This window comes from Ambystoma mexicanum, chromosome 1p (assembly GCF_040938575.1).
Source record: "Ambystoma mexicanum isolate Mex_15411 chromosome 1p, UKY_AmexF1_1, whole genome shotgun sequence".
Classification (NCBI taxonomy): domain Eukaryota; kingdom Metazoa; phylum Chordata; class Amphibia; order Caudata; family Ambystomatidae; genus Ambystoma; species Ambystoma mexicanum.
This window is the reverse complement of record NC_090921.1, coordinates 1310808699-1310833620: the sequence shown is the minus strand read 5'-3', so window position 1 is coordinate 1310833620 and position 24922 is coordinate 1310808699. Positions and strand designations below refer to the sequence as shown.

At 44.8% G+C, this 24922-nt stretch overlaps 1 protein-coding gene across 1 annotated transcript in view; it reads right to left on the bottom strand.

The window, feature by feature from the left end:
• The window catches only part of PIH1D1 (PIH1 domain containing 1), a 196307-nt gene that overhangs the window by 75690 nt on the left and 95695 nt on the right, over positions 1–24922 (bottom strand). Inside the window, exons 6-7 of the mRNA XM_069606372.1 lie at positions 3743–3824; positions 3102–3198 (exon numbers count right to left, since the gene is read on the bottom strand). Coding sequence (XP_069462473.1) covers positions 3102–3198; positions 3743–3824 — 179 coding nt within the window. The remainder of the gene's footprint in view (positions 1–3101; positions 3199–3742; positions 3825–24922) is intronic.

The window sequence follows — 24922 nt, the reverse complement described above, 5'->3', positions numbered from 1 at the left end:
GTTCAAATTTACTGTAGAATTTGCTGTATAGTATAAAACACAATCTTTTGTTTTTGGTATACTGTCATATCTCTATGTTGTTGGTCTGCTCTTCTTTGAATACAAATGCGATGTACACTTGTTGTTGGTTACTGGTCCACTTGATTTTAAAATTTGATTTTGTGCAATTCAATTACTTTGACTAGATATTAAGACCTATGGGTCTACAAAATAAATAAGTTATTTGTACACATTTGTGCATTTCTTTTCCGATTAAATTTGATTTCGTCCATTACAGCCACCCGTCTTATTGATTGTGTGGTCCAACAAATCAGATCTGTAATTGTTACATTTGAGAAACCCCACTCTTTTGTTAGATGGAAAAATATAGAGCTATCTTCCTTTGCTTTTTTGCAACTATATTGACTCTTAAATATGCTGCAGTAATGTTGTATGTTTTTTGAAATTCAAATTGAACCCTTGGTCATTGGCGTCTCAGCCAATAAATCATACATTTGCGCAAATTCAACCTTTGTAATAACAAAAATAACAGAAATGTTGTGACTCGACAGTCTGGGAAATGTTTAAATACTACATGAGGGGATACCGGATGTCTGTGGGGCGGGAAAAGAACAGAAAGACAAAGAAATGGAGAGAATGAAGAAGGATGTCAATAAGCAGAACGCCAGCTCACAAACTCAGGTTTTGTATATTCCAAGAGAGAAGTCGAGAAACTGAAATTGGAGTTGAAGTTGCTGAGCAAAAGGGTGAGAAACACGCAGTTGTGACTCAGAGTCAATTACTTTGAAAAAGAAGAGAAGAGCGACAGGCTTCTGTCACACAAGCTTCTCTGTATGAATAGTAAACAATCACTGCAATACGGGATCCATGAGGGGCAACTAAAAACAGTCAAACAAGGATCAACAGGGAATTTGAAGACTTCTACCAGGAATCATAAATATCTGAAAATCAGTGACGCATTCCAAAAAATGAATATTTGGATGCAATGGACTTGTGGGAGATTGCGCCTGGACACCAGAAAGATTTGATCCAGAGGGGTTTGCCAGATACCAACACCTGCATGTCAGGGAAACTCTGTTATAGATGCTAGGGGGCAGTGAAAGGGTCACACATTTCTGGGACAGAGTTAAGAGGGATAGATTCAGGGTCATAGGAATGCCAATGACAGATACCTGCAAGGTGTTCACGATGGGAGCAGACTCGGACCTTGAACAGCTGTTGCACGGGGGAACGAGCCAAAGTGCCCTTCCTTTGACGAGTGGCGCTAGGAGGTGTGCAAGACCTGCATAATGCAGAGGGCTATCCTTGGCCAGAGGTGAACAAAACAGATTTACGGCAGTCCTTTGAGGACCATTTTGGGTAGGACGATATTCCTGCCATGCATCATGATGATACCTGGCTAATTGATATGATCTAGTACTGAAATACATATGTTGTTTTCCTAAGTCTGTAGTTATTTTGTCTGTTTATTGTAAAACAAATAAATTGTGGAATTAAAAAAAAAGTCTGTTGTTGGTCTTAAGTCACTTTCCCCTTACTTTTATCACATTTCTGTTTATGAATCAGAGTGCCCATCAAATAAAAGAAAGTGAGATGTTTTAATGTACATGTTTAAGGAATTAGCAGCTGGGGTGGGGATTGACAATTTTTCAAGGATTTGGGAGACATACACTTCTACCGTAATGATAACAAAAGAAAGATGACATTTGAATGGGAAAGGTTCTCGGCTAACAAAAAGGAAGGGGTTGTTTTTCCCTAAATCTAGCTGCTTGTTACAGATTTATAATTTTGGGAAAAAACAAACGAGTTTGAGGTGACTGGTTTATTGAAAATCAGGTGTGCTGAGATTTTACACCCTTAGATTTAGATATTCTTTTTTTAATGTGCCGAATATTCCTGTGAATCCTTTTGGTGTCTCACTCCAAGGCCTTTTAAGGGAAATGTAAACGCTTTAGGGAAATGATTTGAGATCTCTGAATGACATTTCAACTCAATGTCTCCCGACTATACACAACCTTAACCTGAGGAGGCAGAGCAATTCATTGCAGTCCTATTTTTTTTCCAGGATCCTTAATCTTCGGTTTCATGCGACAATCGGAATGCCAAAACCTATTCAGAACAGACCCACACCTATCATCTTAGACAGTTTGCAGATACATTTGCAATAAGGCACCCATCGGGAATTCGATTTCTCGAAACAAATCAAAGAAGAAAATAAATGTACCTGAATTAAGCTCCCAATAAAGGTTAGTCCCACATTGGTTAGATTCTCCTGTGCAACCTGGGTAACTCTGGATAGTTTGATCAGGCCTCAATATTTGCACCTGCCCCTAGCTACTGGCTAGTGATAAGACTCTTGGCACGTAAGAAAAGGTGTGCTATGTGTATATGGAGAATTGTGGTGGAGAGTGGGATTTTAGGTCTAGTTAGTAGCTTGCAACTTCCTCTTCCAAGCAGTCGGTCATTCAATATTGATGGGGCATGAGAAAAAATACTTTAAAACTCCACAAACACTAAGAGATATTGTTAAAATATTGCTGAAAACAGAACTGCCCTGAAGACTTAGATTCAGCCCAGTATCCAAAAAACCAAGCGGTTTTAAGAGAATAAGCTTATTTTGTCATAAAGTGAAAAGTAGCAAGAAAAAAAGGGCCACATAGAAAGACAAAGCAGTGTAAAACGCTGACTTTGAAGAAAAATAACCGTATCTGAAGAGGAAAATAAATCTTTAAAATAATACGCACTAAAGCAGCTTTGTTGAATCCACACAGAAGTGCCACATCAAAGGCTGTGCTGCCCAAGATGATCAATCTGGGACATTGGGAAAAAAAAGTAAAACTGCCGCCAAGGGGGGGGGGGGGGGGGGGGGGGGGTGGGCGCATCAGATTGTTTGTGTTTGAAAGGTCCCAAAAACCTTGAGGGATCTAATTACGTGCATGGGTTAAATAGTTCACATGACGCGATGAAAAGGGCTAATCTGACAAACCTGTGACTCACCACAACATCCAGCATTTATGGAGCAAAGTCAAAGTTGGTCCCACCCAGGTAGCAACCATGCAGTCACTTGTAGCACTTGTCCCTAGAGGACTGTTAGGGTTTACCTGGTCTCCATCTCTTGGATGATGGGTTTGGACTTGGTCCTGATGTTCTGCTCCGACACGGAACCCATGAATTTCCTGTTCTTTAACATTCGCCATTCTGAAGTGGAAGGAGGCAAGAAAGGTGTCAGAGAATTCTGCACATCACATGGATATTTCACATTAAGTTAACATGCCTATTAATTATGACTAAGATGCTTGCCGGATGTGAATATATGCAATGTTGCAATGTGTTCACTTAGTAAAAGCTGTAAGTAAACAACCTCACATACAAGTGCAAGTTGATTTTCCTCTGTTTTCCATGAGCAGGACAACTACTCAGAATGCTAACCTATTGGGTACGAACACCCGAATCACAATGCCTGCTCACCATTGTTCATAGGATACTAGCATGAATCATGGGCACGGCCTGACCTTTTTTCAAAGACACACCTCATTCCACTTACGATACATCTGGATGAAATCAGAAGGATAGCTTCATCCTAATCAAGATACAGCTAGGCAAAGCCCTCCTTGTTGCTTGTTCTGCCATACATCAGGAGGTAGTGGGATGAGTGTGTTTTCAGGAGCAGCCTAAGCACCCTTTAATATGGATCATCAACCCCCCTACTCCCACATGCATGTTGATTCCATCGCTCGCTTACCCCTAGATAGCTCTAGCTGGTACTTGTTCTCAAGACCTTCCAGGGTCACAGTGATAAAGAACTCCATAAATAATTCATTTCCCTACAACAACAAAAAAGACAGAAATTAAGAAATCAGGAGGAGCTACTGAGACTAGGAAGGATGGAAAGATTCACTCACATGATTGGCTGGAGAATGAGAATTCAAAACAGACTGGTGTGCACAAAGAGCAATGAGGGGTGGGTGGAATCAGATGGCAGGTCAAGGAGGACTCTATCTCAAAAACCCACATCTCTATCAAAGGGAGTGCTTCAATGCAGCCTATTTGTTTGCATGCATCTCACCAGGTGCTTCCAACTACCTGATGGTACCATTTGTGGTTGTAGAGCAGCAACATTGGTTGCCTCTCACAGAAAACGTACATTTCTGCATGTAAGCACTGTAACATCTTTTGTTTAGAGTTACTGTGCATTCAGCAGAGTGTTTACTCAGCTCAACGATGCTGCTGCAGATGGGCCACAGGGATGCACTCCCACTTGTCTTACATTGCGAACAGTGCTATTTTCCACTAGGGCCCATTCCTGATAAGAGGGCTTTGTTAACCATATGAATTAAATAAAAAGATGTTTCTTAGATCACAACTATTTGAGGCTCATTTGTATTCATGGCAGTGTCCATAAGTGGCAGCTACAACCCCTTTTCGGACACCAAAGTGGTGACAAAGAGTACACTTGCCCACCCAGAAGCTGTACTGCAAGAGTAACCTCGGTTACACATCGGTCTCCACAGCACACAAAGCAATACGGTGGAGAGATCAGCTTTTGAACAGCAATTGGGTTTGGCAAAGTCATCAATGATTGGATCCACCGCCGTTTTAGTTTCGACACTTAGGTGGTGATTCAGCATCAACTATGAGCCAAAAGGACTGCAATGGAGTACACCTAAGAGGTAGGGGGTATCTGAGGAGGGACACCCACTGACTGCCCATGGCCCTACTAATCCCTATGGCTATTCCCACCAACTACTTTCCTCCTCCCCACCAAAAATGCATTCACTGAGAGTGAAAAGTCAAACAGCATTCTTTCCCCACCAAGGCCAAGAGTGCTGTGTTCAGTGTATTGAATGATTATCGTTATATATTTGTATAGTGTGAACCTAAGCTTGGGAGCAATGGAATGCTGTACATGTATACAGCAAAACATTGGTAGCGAACATTTTACAAGTCGTCAAGTAAACAATTATTACAGTACAATATGGATGGGGTGTGCACAAGTTGACAGCCATCTAGTTTACGCCAAGGAATTCTGTTCTTTCTAAAACTGAAGGCGTCTTGGAGCAGTCCAGATTGCCACTGGGATTGACTGGATCATGGCATGAGAAGCATGGATTCCCAGTTTTCTCCTTGCGGGCTAGTCTAGTTTCCAGTCTGGTGATGGTCTTACTGCGAGATGACCATGTGCTGTCCGACGCGTTTAGCCATAATTTAGGTTGGAAAAACGGACGTGATTACCTTGTAGGTGAGGCACATGCGTTTGAACCAGATCCTCGCCTGGATGTGGAGCCAGTGTAATTTGTTGAAGGTGGAGGGTTACATTGTTGAGTTTCTAGAGCCGGCAATGAGTCGAGCAGCAGTGTGGTAGCCCACTCTGAGGGGTGTGACGTGAGCTGCGGGGAGCCTTGTGAGGAGGGCATTATCCCCATCGACATGCAAGGTTTCAATGGCCTGCACTACCGTTGAGGTCCTGGAGGGTGGTGGAAGGTCTAGATCTTGCGCAGCAGATCGGATACCAAATTCTTTAAGCCTTTTTCATGATCGGCTGTTGGAAGTATAGATTGCAATCACAACGAAGCGTGGTGATCTGGTTGAGTGGGGGAGAGGAGGGTTGAACCCTGCCAAGCGCATTTTGTCCAGCCACCTTTGAGTGGGGTGCCTGCTTGTAGGGTTGGCGAAGGAGTACATATTCAGTCTTGTGGAGGAGGGGGTGAGCAAGGGTGAAGCTTTAAATGGGCACTTGTCATTCATGTTTGAACGGTTGCAAGGTGTTCTATGTTGTACTAATTTCCTCTTGTCTTGTACATAGTTCATATAGTTCATCCTTTGCCTTTCAGATGGAATTCTACCAGCAGTATGTGACATCATGGAATGGTGTAGGGCAGAATGTGTTCCTATGATCTAGGGGCAGTTAGAGGCTGTCAGAAGAGGGAGGACTTCCAGCCCTTCTATGCACGTAACATAATAAAATTCTTATCTACATGCTGGTCGTGATGCCTTTATTATAATAGCACCAGGGAGCAAAGAAAAGATGAAAGCATTGAGGAATTTCTCACTGCTTTAAGGGGGTTGGCGGTTAAATGCCAATTTAAGCCCTGATGTAGTGAAGAACACCTAAGGGACCAACTAATGATAAAATGTACTGAAGACAAGGTGCGTGAGGAATTAGAGAGAAAGACCAAAAGCCTTTTTTAGAGCACAACCGTTTCAGGCTCATTTGTGCGCAGTGTGGAGAGCGTAAGCAGCACCTACCACCTCCTGGGATATAGAACAGGTGTATTCTCAGTTGCGATATGCAGTACCAATCTGAAGCACCATCAGTAATCAGGTTCCAACCCCTTGTTGATTATAAGATAGCATTTCAATGAAAGTCCAATGTTGAACTAGAACTATTCTCTTTTCTTGGCCTAAAATACTATTTATCAGGGACTGCCAGTGCTTTCCTAGTAACACTTACATAAAAAACTATGAAACAAAAAACAGCATTGCATCACTAGCGCTTCGAGAATATCCAGTGGGCATTGTGTGGACACGGTAAAGTTGGCTTGGCTCACAATCAGGAGCCTTTGGCAGCAGTTTAGGCAGTAGAGGGGCACAGAGTACTTTCAGAAAACTGTCTACCGAACACCATGGTTTCAATTCAAGCAAAAACACTGATATTCATAGACGGTCACAGTTCACATGTAACGAAATATCTAATTTACAAGACCCAACGAGTGGAAATATCACACTTTGTAATGGTTAGTCATGATGTCCAGTCTGCAAGTCCCAGGCAGTTGTGTGGGTGATCAAAGACGACACTTTTTAGGAGATCCGAGTAACTGAACTGCCAATCTAGAATAAAACAGATGGTTTACACGAACACCTGGTCGGTTCTCCTTTTAATGGTAGCCTGAACGCACAGGTTGTACTGTTCAGAAGCCATATAGACAATATCAAATAACAGTATAACACATAGATACACACTGAAGAAAACATACATCCTTTTATTCAGAAAAAACGATCACAAAAACATACATTTGCACGAACCTGTGTAATAAAAATAACATTACAATATAAAAGCTCTAGCCATTCTTGTAACAAAAACAAACGCATTTTTAGAATTGAAAGTAGAGCCATCGCTCACACCTGTAGATAGCCATCCACGCAAACGCGGTTGAGTATGTATTCTCTTCAACATTCCAGGCAACAAATAATCTGTGGTCGATATGGAGATTAAGAAACCTCATGACAGCCGCGCTCTGGTGTGGGTACTCTCAATGTGAGCCTGATTCAAATCGTTCTAATGCAGGGGGATGACAATCTACACACGGATATAGTCAAGGGAGCAGACATTCATTCATATACGCGTTCTCTTGGACTTTGCCCGATTATGTAACACCACACAATCAATGATTCCAAAGCAAATTGCACAAAGAGCTACTAGCAAGTATTTCCTCTCCCTTGCCTTAGCATTCTCCTACCAGCAACTGTCTCTACCCCTTTTTTTAGGGTAATGGTCAGGCTGGGCTGTTCTCATCCAACAGCCTGAAGTTGTCATCCTGGGCCAGTACTGTGGGCTTCAATAGGTTCTCCTCTCTCATTAGCCTCTGGCACCTGATAGGATCTGAGATATAGTGCTTTGTGGTACTCTTCCTTCAGTCATTGTCTCAGCCAGCTTCCAATAAATAGCTCTCTGCAGGCTTCGAACTTTCCTGGTTTCCCTTTTTGGACATTGCCAGGGTGTCAGTGATCTAATTAAGCATGCTTGTAGCTTTCCGTCTTTCTGGTTCCTGCTCACCTCCTGCTGCCTTGCTGCAAACTGTGGGTTTATACAGTCAGCCTGATTAACCAGATTAATCCATGAAGCCCATGATTGCAGTTCCCCTAGCCTCGTTATGTTCTAACTCAAGAGGCCGAATTAAACCTTATCTCTGATGAGGTTTGTCAGCTGTTTTGGTTCCCAGTTAGTATGGTCATCTGGCCGTAAATCTTGCCTTTCCTTTGGTAATTGGGTTTGCTTAATGATTCCATTGTGGCACCCGCGGCTTTAAAAATCTGGGGCAGAGGGGCATTTTTAAGTCAGGCAGAAGTTCATCTGTAGCTCTGTCGGAACGATGGATCCCACCCGAGCAGAGCCAGGGCTTCTTTGGGTAAGTGGTTTGCATTAAGCAGAGCAGTGCCACATACAACCCTTATTTTACAAGGTAATAAGCAGACATCTTCTTGAGCAGAAAGATTTCAAAAAGTAATATTCGTCAATAAGATGGGCTGTTCTTAAGTCTAATATATCGCCCAAACGCCCCATCCTGAAATGTGTGGGAAGTGAGCCACTAGGGCCTGGGGTGGTCCTGGCGCTGCCAGATGTACCTCCCAAAGGGTGGACGATGAAGGATCTTGCCACAAGTCGGTCTCCACAGAGTCACGACGCCCTCCTGAGCAGCCCATTGCAATCTTGAAATCAGAAACGGAGGATTGCCGTATAGAGCACGCAACAGTCATCTGAAGTCTGTTCATGGACGCGTGGAATTTATAAACACCATCGGGTTGACTTACCCGCACAAAAGCATGCTGCCAAGCGCTCACCGCCCATGTGCTCAAGCAATCCTGCAGTGGCAGATAGTGCATCTCCGTGGAGCCGCTAAACACGAGAGTAATTCTAAGATGGTGCCACATTGCGTGCACGCTTTTGAAAATTCGTTGTTAACTAATTAACCTAGTAAGAGTCATTACACAATAAACCAATCCCCAAATCTGACTAATAATCACATAACAAGGCCAAGTAAAACTCCTGAGAGGAATAATCAATCCTGGGAGGGAATACAAACCCATATGAGACTACTTTATACCCACAAGCGCATGGGTATGAAAGTGGCTGGGATAGTGCATTGATTGTTTTGGACCCAGAGGATTCAAACATAAGTGGCAAGGCTGTCTGGATACAAGGGCAGACTGCTGCATAGAGGAGTACTGGAAGGGATGCTACCTGAAGAAAGGCAGTGCAAGCCTGGAAGTAGAGGTGGAGAGCTGCTATGCCCTGGAGGAGGTAGGCCAACACAATGGGCACAACAGCCTCTCGGGTTCTTGGGTGGGAATTGGAAAGAGAGCCAAAAGCTTTCCAACACCGACCCCCGAGGACCGCAACTAAAGTACAAAGGTCCATGGCAGAAGGACAGAGGAATATCAGCTGCCTAAAAAGTGGAATTACCCAATCTGACCCTTTACATTTGGTCGTTGGGTAATTGTGACCTAATTATAGGTCTTACTTTTAACCCTTTTTTCTTTTTGACCTTAGTACTTGAACATGAGTAGCAGGGGTTGCAGGTGTGTGCCCCGCTCTTCACGTTCAACTATCTGCGCATCCTTAACCAGGGTGGCGTGGGACAAAAAGTGCTCAGGCTCCAGTATTCAATGAACAGTCAAAACGGGGGCCCAAGCAATTTTACTGTTGGCAGTCTGCCCGCGAACAAAAAGTTTACGGCCAGATCATATAAGTACCCTCAAAGAGAGATTTGGGAGAAATACTGTTTAACCTTAAGAAATCCCAGGTACAGTAGGGGCCTGCTGTACATCCTGAAAAGCACAAAGCCCAAGAAGGACTAATGGGTATCTCAGGATTCACAAAGATCCAGCAGGGACCTGTAGTGAATGCTGAGGTATCTAAGGCCCAGGAAGGAAAAAGCATGGGAAAGCCTATGAAACAGTGTAGTCTTCAAGATGCAAGGTGAAAGCAGAGGGGCCAGAGGAAGAGACAAGACGGAGTAGCTGTTACAAGAACCTCTGCAGTGAAATACATTTGTTTTGTTGCGTTAGAATATGGTTGGACCTTTGTAGACTAGATTTGTGAACGTTTGTTTTGGGACAAACCACAGGACCATTTATGTTATTCGCTTAGGGTAGCCAGGAGTCCAGAAGACTTGTTACAGTTAGGTGTTGGAACTCTGCACTTGCCATCCATTCTGAGACTTTAGATTGTAGACTAGGGTCTCTCTGAGAGCCAAGATTTACCAATGATATGATATGAGATGATATGGCATTTGTAACGCGCCTATACACACGTGTTTCAAGGCGCGACGAGGCAGGGGGGGGAACAAGGGGAGACAGACAACGATCCTACTAGGCCAGGTGTCATTCAGATCGCGCAAGTGCAAGGGTAGAGGGGAAAGGGAGAAGTGCAAGGGGCTATGCTATGTTCTGACACCTTTTAGAAAATCCACTTTGTGTTACCACGCCCTGCACACAGTATTATTTTTGCTCGTCCTCCAAAATCTATAGGCATTTATTTAACCCCACAAATCGAGAATCTTCTAATAAAACCATTTCTGTTCAACCACCAAAATTCATTGTTACGTGTCGTTGCTCAGCCTCAGCACAGTAGACCGGCAACGGCTTCTCCTCAAGAATAGATGGGCACAAGTAGAGTTCTATACCGGCCGTTATGTTCTTGATGAAGGCAACACTGAAAAAAACTATGTTCCAAAGCAGAGTTGAATAACTCTTGCCAGTTACAAAATAATTCCAGACAGCAACTGCCAATATGTATATTAAAGTGCGACACTTATCGTCCTACAGTAAAGTTGAAACCTATGATCCATTGACTTCTGAAAATTCTACGGCTAAAAACATTTATGTACCTCCCATGGTGCCTTGCATCAGCTGAGGCTTTTCAGGAGTGAAAATCTGCCATTCTTTTTTACTGATATGAGGCATTCCTTAAAATATTAGGAATGGTTGAAAGGGCTGTTTGCCTTCAGGATGGAGCGGGGAGGGTGAAACTTGTTGCAAGTCAGAGTTGGGGGACCTGGTAAGGTATTTATTTTCATTCTTTTTGTGAGGATTAGTGAGATATTTGCAAGAATGGGCTTTCCATTTTGAAACGAGATTCAGGAAATAAGAATGTGCTTAAAATTATATTAGAAGGAGGGCAAGATGATATTTACCATCTTATCTTATCTTAATAACACTTGTAAAGCGCAACATATGCCCGAAGGCATCTTGGCGCTAAGGTTAGCGAGGTAAGATCAGACCTAAGTGATGGACTTGAAAGAGTTTAGAAAAGAAAGGTCTTCAGAGCTTGACGAAAAGGCAAATGAGCCTCATTATTACGCAGGGCAAAAGGGAGAGCGTTTGACGCACCAATACATCTCTACCTCCTTTCACTTGTTACATACAAGTGGCTTCCCATGGTATTTTCGGCTTTCCAACTCCTCTCTCTGGTTCTTTGGTTTGTCGTCCCTTTTCAGCATTCTCGGCACAGTCCATTTGAGACTCTGATTTAAAGGGATATACTCAGTTTCTTGCTGTTGATAGTATATGTTCACCTTATCTTCATGAAACTGATAATGTTCTGGTGTATTAGGAAAGTCCATATACGCCATCATTTAGAGGGCGTCAGGGAGTTCCTCAACGGATCGGGAGTCCTGGTCCCCAAGCGGGGAGTCTCTCCCAGTGAGGTTCCACTTGCCTCGACCTCTAGGGAGGGTGTTGTGGAGTGGGCTCTACTCCCTAGCCTCAGGGAGCAGGGACCAATTCCCTCAATTCGACACAAAGGCATTGGCTAATCTTTTTTTGTACATCTTCGTCTTCTCACGATTATCAACAAGGTATTTGTGGGATCTTGTATGCAAACGGGGCAGCCTTTTCAACAGTCACGTCTTGTGAGGGGATTACATACAATAACTAGAAAATATTTTGTACAATGAAATCCTCATGACAAAACCTAATAAGAATAAGAGGGAGATAACAAAAAACACTTATAATATTAACTAAAACATACCAAATATATTGCGCATTCTCGTTCTGGATCCTCATTATCACAAAGTGACTGTAGACCATGACCAGGGAGCGATACGCCAACATAGGGGAAATCCTATGGTGCACAGCTTAGAAACATACCAATAATATTGAAAACAACAACTTTGATATACAAAGTAAGACATTTCTAATTTTAAGAGATGTCATCAGTGCTGTCATTTCATAGGTATTCCATGTGCTTATGAGCTGCCCAACAGAGGGCTTGGAGTCAAGGTGCCATAGTTTCCAATACTTGCCAAATTTCAAGGGTTTTGTTGTGTTAAACCATAAACTTAACGTCACTCCAATCAGCAAATTTCAAGTGTTTTGTTGCATTAAATTGGTTCCACTCAGCTATGTGTTAACTAAAGCCATTTCATTGAATATATGTCATATAACTGGGTTCCCACCCTAAGGCACAGGTCAGTCACAGGAATGCTCTTCCTCCTACCACCACTAGAGGCACATAGGAACCCCAAGGGGTTAGTCATGGGGGCATTACCCAGTTCTCCCACTAGTGCATATATGCAAGTCTACCAAGCGGGTAGACATAGAGGCATTTATACCCCAATACCTATGATACTATACTGGACCAAAAAGGAGGTGGGCAGAGGGTCCTTTTTATTTGTTTAAACTTTATTAAATGGTCATGTCGATAATCCCATATTACAAGAATGTATATTCACGTTGCATAGTATCTCCAACAGCAATCATTTAGGGGTGTACACATAATAGCATAGAGGCAGAGGAAAAGTCATTATAAGATCCCATATCACATAGATAGTTTCTGAAATGGGCCCAGATATCCTTGGGGCGCTTTGTTACAGGCATGGACAATACAAAGGATGGGCTTTGCATTATTTCTTCAATAATTTCAGCAACACAACAAAATAATTTAGGGACAGGCCCAATACATATGAAAAGCACCCGCTTGCGGGCCACCACATTCCAAACATTCACCACAACAGTTCTTTGTAAATTTAGCCATTTTTACAGGGGTGTAATGTAACTGGTTGAGGATTTTAAACTGGATTAGGCGTAAACTGGCATTCAAAGACACTGTTTTAGTCAGCTGGTAGTATTTGTGCCATTGTTCTTCAACTTTTGACATTCCCACATTTGACTCCCATATCGCTTTAATGGTGTTCTGGGATTGGGTATGCGATTGGATTAGGCCATAAAGTTGGTGACATTCCCATAAAAATGCACACTCCAGACAAACACTTTCCCCAAATATTCTAGGATTGGAGGTGATAATATATAATTATACCCCTCCTGGAATGTTTGGGGAAAGAACTTTAGGGGTCAGAAAAATAAGTCACCTAACTGGTTACTTTTTCGTGGTGAGATTATCACATGAAACTTGCAAAACCACAGCTTAAAGATGCAAACTAGGGTTATCAACTGGACACATTCACAAGGGGCGAATGGACTCATTTGCTGTAGCGGTTGTAAGAGTTTTCTCTTTTGGAATTTTTTTTTACTATTCCTTTGTTGTGGTGGTCAAAAATAAACCCTGTTTTGTTACTGAAACCTACCCTTCTGTCAGCTTCTTTGTGCCTCCCCACCCAGATACGCGGTCAAAATTTATTTAGTAGCAGCTTTATTAGACACTTGTCTTTAAAGCATAAACAAAACACAAAAAATACCTTATCATTTCAATATCAAACATAAAAATTCATCATGTACAGTGACACTCATCACAATTAAAATGACAACTTTAGGAAAATAAATGATTATTTAATGATGGTTTATGATTTCTTTGGCAAATGTCATCATACAGTTGGCAACAAAGGAGCAATTACTTACTGATAATATCCTTTCTATGGATTCTTCTCCTGCAGAATCCTCATCAGATGGATATCCCTTCCAGCGTCAGCTGCTCAGAAAACTTTGACAGGGGGCGTAAGTGCGCCTCGACTCAGTCGTTGATCCACCTCGACACAATGCGGCAGTCATTGACTCCGGACATGACGTCAGTTATGGTATAAATACTAAGTCACTACGTCCCTGTACCTTAGTTCCCCACCTCCGAGGTCAGCTGTTGCTGCAGAGGAAGATTGTAGAACTGGCAGAAATAGCCACAACTCTCATAGAAAACGAATGTAACATGAGCCCCCCTCCCAGGATGAGAAACCGGGCTGAAAGTCACAAGCAAATAAGAAAGGCCGAGAGGCCCAAAAAGTGAAAGATCACCACCTCTCCTATCAAGAGAAGGTTGGACATCAACAATCAATGAACAGAGGCGCTTTCATAGCGGGGCTGGATGAGAGGGTGATGAGAAATCTGCAGAATAACCCATAGAAAGAAGATTACCGGTCAGTCATTTTTCCTTCAATGGATTGCATTCTCCTGCAGATTCCTCATAAGATAAGACTCCCAAAGCAGTCTGGAGGTGGGATTAAAGTCCCTAAATCAGGAAGCTCTGTTGCACTGCTCTTCCAAAGATAGCATCAGCCTCACGCAACCCGTCCAAACAGTAATGTTTGGTGAAGGTGTACAAGGAGGACCATTTTGCTGCCCAGCAGATATATTTAACCGGTAGCCCCTCTGAAGTGCTGAAGAGGCTGCCACACCCCTTGTGGAGTGAACCCTGATGCCTGACAAAAGCTCTTTCCATGCATGTTGGTATACAGAGTGTAATCCATCTGGACAGCTTAGAAACAGCCAAACCTTTTCTTAACAGGGAAAAAGCCACAAACAGCTGCTTGGCCCTCCAGAACTCAGCTGTCCTTGCGACTCACAGAAATTAAAGGCCCTCTTAAGGTCCAACCTGGGCAACCTCTCCTCTTCCTTGTAAGGGTGAGGAGGAGGGTAGAAAACAGGCAAGTCTATGCCATGGGAGATGTGAAATTCTGAAATGAACCTGAAATTCTAAAATGAACTTGGTCAAGAACCCTGGCCGCACCTTCAGCAATACCTCCACCTTAAAGAAGCAGAGAAAAGGAGGCCTACATGATAAGACCGGCAGCAGGCTGACTCTTCTGGCAGATGCGATTGCCACAAGAAAGGCAGTCTTCAAAGTTAGTAACCTAACTGGGCAAGAAAGCAAAGGCACACACAGAGCCGCCATGAGGAAAGTGAGAACCAAGATAAGGTCTTGGTCTGGAACAAAAAAAAAGGAACAGGCAGAAACGTATTCAAAAGGCCCTTCAAGAATTGGGCCAAAAGCGGGATCATAAAGGAAGACCTGTGATTCAGAGAACGTTTGAAAACAGACAAAGCCACCAAGTACCCTTTGACTGTTGCAACCTGAAGACCTGACGAGATGGGGTCAATCTTGCCTTCTCTACACCATGTCTCGAATCTTCACCATCTGCACGCATACTGCAATTTTGTTAACGGTCTGCATGCAGCCAGCAGCACCTCAAGAATTTCCTGGCACACCTCACACTCGTCGAGACCGTGCTCTGCCTGCCAACGGTGTCTGTCAACTCATTCTCTGACCCTGCCAGATGGACCGTAGAGAAAAGGATCTGGTTCTCTAACAACCAAAACCATAGTTGCATCGCCTCGCTGCAAAGGGGAAGAGACTGTACACCTCCTTGCTTGTTCAAGTAGTGCATTGCCACTGTGTTGTCTGTCATTATCAGGACGTGTTTCCCTTTGACAGAGGCCGCAAAAGCTTTCAGGGCTAGCATGATCACACGCAACTCCAGCCTGTTGATATGCCACCGGCTCTCCATTGTGAACCAAAGGCCGTTCACCTGCAGATTGTCACACTGAGCACCCCAATCTTTCAAGGACACATCCGTGACCAGCCTGACCTGGGGCCACGAAGGCCAGAAAGGTTCCCCAGCCACCATGTTGTGTCTGCTGGCCCACCAAGTGAGATCATTGGCCACCGACCTCGACACCTTGAGAACATCCTTTAGGGTGCTGAAATACTGGGAACACTGACCCCCCTAAGTAGCCAATGCAAGATCACAGGCGCAACCTGGCCTCTGGCACTAGAAAACTGCAGGAAGCCATGAGGCCTAAGAGGGGGAGAAAGGAGGCGGCCGGCAAGCTGGTGTGGCTCTCAAATAGCTTGACCATCTGTCGCACACTGGCGACTCTCTCCTCAGGGGGCAAGCCTGTCGTGATAAACTGCTAGGCGCTTGCAGTAACCTGCATTTGCACTAACCCACTGAGCTATCTTGTGTGTATTAGAGCCTATTCGAAGCGTGGAGGAAAATGCTGGCATCAACCAGGCCTCTCGAACTGGGTGAGCCTGCATGCTTGCAAGGGGTTAATTGCGAAGGCCTTTTCTGAAGACATAAAACATCTAGCATTTGCAAGAGGCTCTATGCAGCCCTTGGGAGCCAGGAACAGCTTTGTTCGTCTTCGCTCTGCGAGTCAGGTGCACTGATAAGGCAAGAATGTCTGATCTTCTCAAAACACAGTGCCCGAAGCCTGGGAGCCAAGACTGGTTGTTTCCAGTCTTGTAACTTTCCAAGCGAAAACATTTTTACTGCCGGGAAGGGTGAGCCTAGAAGCTTCTCGAAGAGCTGACACGTCATGATGATTGACGTGCAGCTCCTAATAAGAGAACTATACTTGGACCAGGGAAGGGAGGACTCATCCTGGTCTGTTGGAAAGACGCGCGTATCAAGAAGAACAGTGCCTGGACGACCAGCTGTGCACTATCTGGGCCGAGACTCCTAGCATCACATCCCCGCTCTGGTGTAGGACTGTGGGGGCTTGGCCAGTCCTCCCCTCCTCTTCCGAGGAGTGCCGGGCACCTGTAGCGGCGAGGGTCCTGGGTGTGATCAGATCGTACCTTCATCTACATTTCATTAGGAGCGTAAGACCAAATAATTGCATATTCATCTGTGATTGATAATTGGCATTATATGGCTTGCACTTTTCTATTTCCACATTATTGTAAATTGCTGCTTAGTTCTCATTAGACACTGTAGATAATAAATGCAAGCATCATATATTCTGTGTGATTGGCTTTTTTCCAGATTGAGTTCATTGTGCGTCTTAAACCTTATTTGTGTGGGAAGGTAATTAGGAGTGATTTACTTTGCACAGAGTGCTGGATCCCAGGGAGGTGCGGGTACTGTTTATCACTACAAAGCCTTCCCCTCCCGAATCTCCAGGACTGCTATAATGAACTGGAGCTTTTGAGTTGGTGTTGTGTGATGCTTCTGAAGATTTATGGAGAAGCCCAGCCTGTGCAGCAGTGAACAGCGGTCTTCGAGGTGAGACAAAACCTGCTCCAATGACTTTCCCCAGATCAGCCAGTCGTCCAGGTATGGGAACACATGAATACTGTACCTCTGGAGATGCGCTGCCACTAATGCCATCAGCTTGGTGAAGACCCGTGGAATGGAGGTCAACCCAAAGGGGAGCACTTTCAATTGGAAGTGCTTGTTCCCTATGAGGAATCTCGGGTGTCTCTGATGCCTGTGATGGATAGGCACGTGAAAATATGCATCCTGCAGATCCAATGACACCAACCAGTCCTGCGACTACAGAGCCTGGAGAATCTCTCAGAGCGTCACCATCTTGAATTGGTCTTTCCTCATACACTTGTTCAAGGCCCTGAGGTCCACACATAGGCCGCTGGTTGATAAAGACCAGCTACTCTTTACAGAGGGAGTATACTAAGATTTATCTTCATATAAAGACCAAGTTTCAGTGCTGGGCAAATCTCAATGTTTTCTTCAAACCCTTTGTTTTGCTTAAACTTTATATTTTGTCTAATGATCTGTCAGGTACTTCGCAAGACATTTTTCACACGCATTTCTTAAAGGCTTACTTCAATGCTTGTTCAGAATACACATCAATAGTTACTGAGTCCTAAAGATAAGCACCCATCAAACTGGGAAACCTAGAGAAGGGACCAATTAGATCATTCCAGAGGAAGTTTTAGACCATCACATCCAGTTAGACAGCTCTTTAGATAGTAGGGGTCAGTAATCACTAGTGACGAGTCTGGGGTTGAGCGACTCTTGGGTTAGGGATGTGTGAAAAACCAGAGGGTGTTTCACAACCAAGTCCCCGGGGATCCCGTACTCTGGTGGCCAGGGAAAGGCCATTGCTATTGGATTTCGACAATGGTGGTGGACAAGTGAGGGATGGGGTCCTCGGGTAGAAGCACTCAATGGTGAGACATGGCATCCCCTTTTTCCACAACCCATTTAACCCCTATCCCTGCTTATTTTATGGTAAACTACAACTCCCAAAATTCCTCCCCAATTTGTTGTGACAAAAGGACTGCAGCAAGGAAGATGAAGAATGAGGTTAGAAGGATTCCCTCTCCTGACTTGCATTGGCCCCGTCCCTGTAATGAGGCCAGGCAGAGTCAGGCACGTAACTAACAATGTACACCTACACTTATTATCACGCCCTGTGAAGATAAAAGGTGGCATGCACAGGCACATTTTGAGCAAGGCTGGGTACGAGAAGTAACCGCTCTTGCGAGGCTGATGCGAACCAGGCTGTGGAAAGCCAACAAGCTCATCGAAAGTTGAGAGGATCAAGAGAAAGCCAGGCAAGATTCCCATGCTTTCGGGAGGTCATGAGCGTTATAAGAGTAAAGCTGAGCGAGCGGAGGAAAGAAACCTTCAAATTGCCAGAAAGCGGCACGCAATTCTCCTGTGTGAACGGCAGAGTTGGGGAAGAGCAGAAGAGGTAACGGCCTTGTGCAGCAGAAAAAAGATGAAAGAAATCCAATTACAATTAACATGGCCGGTGAATTGTCGAGAGAAACAAAAGTCTGGTTGATGTTAAAGACCCTAACCAGCTAGTCCTCCAGGTAGGGGTAGATATGGACACCTGATGCCTGGGGGCGACCGGCGCGTTATAAACTAAAATACATACATACATACCCCCCAGCCCTCACCACAGGTGAGCCATCATGGGTACAAGGCACTTGGTAAATACTCGCGGGGCAAACTGCAGGCCGAATGAAGAGCTTTGAACTGAATGTACTCCTGACACCACAAAGCGTAGGTATCAGCGGTGTAAGATGCAAATAGGGATGTGGAAGTAGGTGTCCTCGAGGTCGAGGGACGCAAAGAAATCTCCCTGTTGTAACTGCGACAAAACCTGCTGTAGCGTGACCATGCAGAATGTTTGTGACTTTAGGAACTTGTTGAGCACCCTTAGATCTAAGCTGGGTCTCCAACCCCCTGGATTGTTGTGCAGTGCCTTTTTTCTTACCAGGCAGTAGCAGGAGTAAACTCCTGTCTCCTGCTCGTTTCTCAGAAACCTTATCTACTGTGCCCTTCTGCTGCACAGCTTGCACTTCTTGAAGCAAGAGGTGTCGTAGTCTTTCTGGTTTGTGCTTGGGAGGAATGTCTGATGGATAGTCAATGAATTCCAGCGAGTGGCCCTGCTCGAGGAGGGATAGCACCCATTTGTCGGTTGTGATTAGTGTCCATTCGCCGACGAACTTTGGCAGGCGTCCTCCCACTAGGGTGCTGAAATGGGAGGGCCTGACCCTGGGATGGTCATAGTTGCTTGCCGGGCAGGCCCCTTGACTGGGCTGAGCCACGGCGTTGCTGTGAACCCCTGTAAGACTGGGATATTTTCCTGTACTGGTCCCCTGATGAATACGGGATCTTGTAAGAGGAGGAAGACTGGAACGTGGTGCGGTTATCACGCAAAGTCCTGCCATAGTAACCTTTTACTGAACTAAAGTACTGGCGCCTTTGCTGAAGCATGCGCAAGGAGCGAACGGTTGCTGAGTCTGTTTTTATGGACTTCAGGGCCTCGTCCACCTTTTTTCCAGAGAGGGCAGATCCATCGAAGGGCATATCTATGACCCTGGACTGGACATATGGTAGAAAACTGGTGTCGCATTGACCCACACCTGCTGGTGCAGGACCACTCCGTTCCCTAGCTGGCGAAAACCAGTTCCTGCAATTTCTACAGAGACCGTAATGGCATGGTCGGAAGCCAACTCGCCTAAATGGAAGCGGTCTAAGATTCTTGCTTCTTGTCGTCTGGTAGGAACTCCAGCAAGGGACCCAATTTGTACCACAGCTCATGAACGTAGCATGCAAGTATGGCCATTGCATCTGCCGCCCTGATAGTCGTGGCTGCGGTGGTGATAACTTTCTTACCAAAAGATGCCAAGGCATTTTCCTTCCTTGTCTGGGGACAGAGCAGGATGGGGATTGATTAGCTGACCTTTTCCTGGCTGTAGCTGAGACAACGGAGTCTGGTGTGGGTCGAGTACATAGGCAGCGCTCTCCAGGGCTCTGTATTTGTCGAACTGGTCATTTTTAGGCGGTGCAATTGCAGGATGTCCTAAGGTGATAAGGCCACCTTCCCAGACGTCTTCCAACTGTGGGGTAGACATGATTGATTGTCTGTGCGGGTACAGAACACTTTCCCTTCGCTGTTACTGGCTGCCCTGGACATGAGAGTGTGGAAGGCTCCTACCTCATCCGGGGGGGGAAGAAAGGAGAGAGAAAGGAGAGGAGAGAAAAAAAGAGAGGAGAGAGAAAAAAAGAGAGGAGAGAGAAAGGAGAGAGAGAGAAAGGAGAGAGAGAGAGAAAGGAGAGAGAGAGAGAAGAGAGAGAAAGGAGAGAGAGAGGAGAGAAAAGAGAAGAGAAAAAGGAGAGAAAAAAGAGAGGAGAGAAAAAAAGAGAGGAGAGAAAAAAAGAGAGGAGAGAGAAAGGAGAGAGAGAGAAAGGAGAGAGAGAGAGAAAGGAGAGAGAGAGAGAAGAGAGAGAAAGGAGAGAGAGAGAGGAGAGAGAAAAAGAGAGGAGAGAGAAAAAGAGGAGAGAGGAAAAGAGGAGAGAGAAAAAAGAGAGGAGAGAGAAAAGAGAGGAGAGAGAAAAGAGGAGAGAGAAAAAGAGGAGAGAAAAAGAGGAGAGAAAAAAAGAGAGGAGAGAGAAAAAAAGAGAGGAGAGAGAAAAAAAGAGAGGAGAGAGAAAAAAGAGAGGAGAGAGAAAAAAGAGAGGAGAGGGGAAAAAGAGAGGAGAGGGGAAAAAGAGAGGAGAGGGGAAAAAGAGAGGAGAGGGGAAAAAGAGAGGAGAGAAAAAAGAGGAGAGAGAGAAAAAAGAGGACAGAGAGAAAAAAGAGGAGAGAGAGAAAAAAGAGGAGAGAGAGAAAAAAGAGGAGAGAGAGAAAAAAGAGAGAGAAAAGAGAAAAGAGAGAGAAAAGAGACAAAAGAGAGAAGTAGAGAGAGAAAGAGAGAAAGAGACAGAGAGACAGACAGAGAGAGAGACACACCAGGGTTTTCAGAGTGGTGATGTCTGACCGGTGCAGGAAGACGTTGCTGCAGGGTTGCCACTAGAGTGGTGAGAGTAGATAAAAGGTTTAAAGACATGTCTCTTTGTGTAGGAGTGATGGCTTGATATGAATGCAGAGGGGGTAAAGGTGGTAGCCTAATTCAGCTTGCCAGCCCCTACCTTCGAGGAGGCAATGTCCTCTGCTCTGGAAGGACGGCAGTGATATGATGGCTTCTTCCTCTTCAGATTGTGCGAGCTGGCTCCGACACCACAATGCTACTCGGCAGCATGGCTACCCCAAGGTTAGGAAAAGATGCTCTTGGGCAGGCAGTCAATGCATACACTGTACTGGTGTCTGAAACGCCAGTGACGATGGCCGTGGTTACAATTGCCTGGTGGTCATTTTTGTCCGTCGACTGAGCCATCAACGAGGTTGTCGTCAACGTGTGTGACAGCTGTGGATGAAGATGTCATTGACGAGATCATTAGGTTGGCGGGGTAGTCGTTAATGATGTGGTAATAGTAGTCGATGACGGCTTAGCTGATGATGAGGAGGAAGTCGTGATCGTTGATGTTCGCTGCAAGGCAGTCATGGTAGTGGACGGTGTTGAAGGCCTTGGGGTAGACAACCTGGAGTGAGGCTTGGTCGCTGACAAAGATGTTTTCGGCGCAGATTTAGAGGACGAGGAGCTCGTCTTTGACCCTGAAGAAGTGTGGCCCCCAGATTTGGACGTGGACTTAGGGGACGTTACGTCTTTAGATCTTTCATCCCCTGTTGATACCCCTTGGGCACTGATCTTTGTCGATGACCGGTCCTTGTGCGAGGATCTGGGCTCGTCGGTTGAGGAATCCTTGTGCCTCTTCTTGGAGGCCAGGATTTCTTGCAGCCTAGACCTATTGCTAGAGGTGGTTCGCTGGGCCGACCTGCCCCGGCTTAACGAAGCATGACTCTGGACTGAAGCAGAGTCAGAAACCCTGCCGGCGTCCTCGAGCCAAGCGACAAGTCAGCAGCGACGATCATTCAGTGTCTTTTTGGAGACCGACTTGCAAATTTTGCAGTCCTGGATGATATGGTGTGGATGAAAGCAGTAGTCATGGTGATCCTCTATGTAGACATTCTTCAGTCTACAGCAGACACAGACTTTGAACAGGCTTTCTCTCGTGGATTCCGCCATGAGGTAGGCCCAACTATGCAGACAAAGCTTTGGCAAAGGATACCAGCAGTTGGGCAGTCAACGGTAGCTGTCGCTGCTAAAACCGGTCGAGTAGACGTCGAAAAATATCTATTTTTTGTGGAAAAGATGTTAATTATTTAATTTTATCATAGAAGAGATGATTTTTGAGGACTCCCTACCCTAACGTGCGGTAAATAAATCTGAAGATGGCCGACAAGGGAGGCGATAAGGGAGGTGTTCCAATTGGCTGTGGGCAGTATGCCCCAAAAATTACTATGATGGAGCATAAAAGTGACTGAAAGTTTCAGTTTAAGTGTAAACTGCTCTACGTTGCCTGACGGGGAATACTCACAACATGTGACTCTATGAAAGATCCTATGCTGGAGAATAAACTATTATTCCGCACAGCAGTAGTATTGTTCATCCATTATACTCTGAAATAAACTCCAATCCTCACAAAATTATAAAGAACGCTATAAAATATATTCCAAACAATCTGCATTAACAGATGTTCAACCTATATGCTTTATAGCAAGTATGAAGTATTTCTTCATCATTGCCTACGTTGCTGGCAGGCGTTTTAATGATCGACCATCAGCTGCCTCCCTTCTGGGCAAGTCATTCACTTTCACTGGTTCTTAGTTTTTCTCCTTAGCTCCTTCCAGGTTCTGGATTATAGCCACCAAAAGGCTTGCAGAAGTTTGGCGTCCTTTGGCTCTGGTACCCACTGAGGTCTGAGTTGTAGCCCTCAGCATGCTTGTGGCTCTTTTCCCCTTTTTTCTGTCCTTAGGATCACTTCCTTGACTGTGCCATTAACCGCTTCTCGTAGCTCGTTTATATTGGAAGTCAAGCTGGGGAAGATAGCTCAGTGAGTGAGCAATTGCTGCTGTGATCTGCAGTTCACAGGTTTGAATCTTGGCAAGGCCAACTCAGCCTTTCATCCTTTCGAGGTCAATAAATGAGTACCAACTTCAGTTGGGTGATAATTGTATGTAAATATGTTATCTGTACAAAAGCGCTACATAAATAACTAATCATTATTCTAACTGAGCAACAATCCACCTGATCGGTTCTATCCGCTCTGTTTCGGGATTGGCCTATTTTTATCTCTGGGTGTGCTTCGTCAGTTGCCCTCTCTGCCCATTTATTTCTAAATGATGGATACTCCTCTTTACTAGGGCAATTAAAATCTCCTAAGCTACAGCTGGGGGTGATGTCTTAAAACGCCTAGTTGCCTCTTTGTGGTACGTTGAAAGTGCTACAGGAGCAACGTGTGTCTGCAGCACCACAATTGTCAGCTGGTGGTTCCTTTCTGTTTGGCCCTTGGGAGTTTAACATGTGTGCCATTTTCCAGTCCATGGGATATGGGAAGGGGACCAGAGAGTGGTCCAACAGAACAAGCATTATTTATTTATTCATTACATTTGTATAGCGCTCATACAGCCCTTGGCATCACGGCGCTGTTACTTGTGTGAGGCTTAGTTACAGAAAAAATATAATTTTACATATTTAGTGAAATACATAACATACAATTGCAACATATTTAGCTTGCGAGGATTCTTGCTGATGAGTGTTACATGGTTATGAGAAGAGAAGTGTTTTGATCGCTTTGCGGAATGCCATATGAGAGTTTTCTCCCTGCAGGGATAGTGGCAGGACGTTTCAATGCATAGTTGCTAGAAATGGGAAGCTTGCGCCTCCTGCTCGGGCGCTTTTGATTTTAGGTACTGATGTTAGTGTATGGAGTTCTTATCGGCTGGTGGAGGAGAAGAGGTGCATTCTATCCGAGAGGTAGGGAGGGGCCGTTCAGTGAATACACTTATGCGTGAGGGCAAGGGCCTTGAAGGTAACTCTCTTTGACCGGGAGCCAATGGGCCGGTTTCCTGGCAGCAGTGATGTGTTCTCTTTTCTGAATGCCAATAGCTGCACACAGGGCATTGTTTTGCATGACTTGTAGTTTTGTAGCATCTTTTGAATCAATGTGCATTAACGACTGGTTAATCGCAATTGCGGTCTCTACATGACACTAGCTCTGTGAAGCAATGAAGCAGTGTTGTTAGCGATCAGGAGAAGCGCTGCTCTGGTATTTATCATGGTATAGAAGATGGGTATGTGCTCTGGGGTGGCATCCCCTGGGTAACTATTGGAACCTATTCCTTGATACCCTGTCTTGGCTTAAGTGCATAGCCTCTCTTGTGTCTTTGTGAAATAGGATGGGTTGCGGAATGTGGTTGGGGATCGAGTCTATACCTCCTCTGGGTAGAACAAACCAGAGCTAGTGGGCATCACAGACCCCCAGGGTCCTCCAACACCTATAGCGGGTACAAAGGTTTGATGTGGGCAGTGCGAGGGCGGCTGGTTGAGGGCTATGAGAGAGTCTGCTAGAAGTTCTATGATGTGTCATTGTTAGTGTGAGCATCTGTAGAATCATACATGGATACATTTTTGGTGTTGTAAGGGTTTATTCAGGATCATGGCGTGATCTTTTAAGAAAAGTTCTGTTGTGGTAATTACTTGTGATGCACAAAGTACAAACTGAATCAACCATAGGTGCTATAATTGCGAAGCTGCCTTGAAATCACAGAAAAATTAAGGAAGGGGGGTGTGGGGGGCGTAGCGGAAAGGAATCGGGATTCAGGGATATTTTAGCAAAAGGAACTTGCAAACATGTGAATTTGTAATATTTTGGCTGAGGAAGATGGACACTATCCAAGAGAGAATAGTTGGCAAACAAAAACAGCACTCTGTATATTCTTCAGTCATTCATCGCCGTCCTACCTTCCTTTCGCCTCCATCGTGTGACTT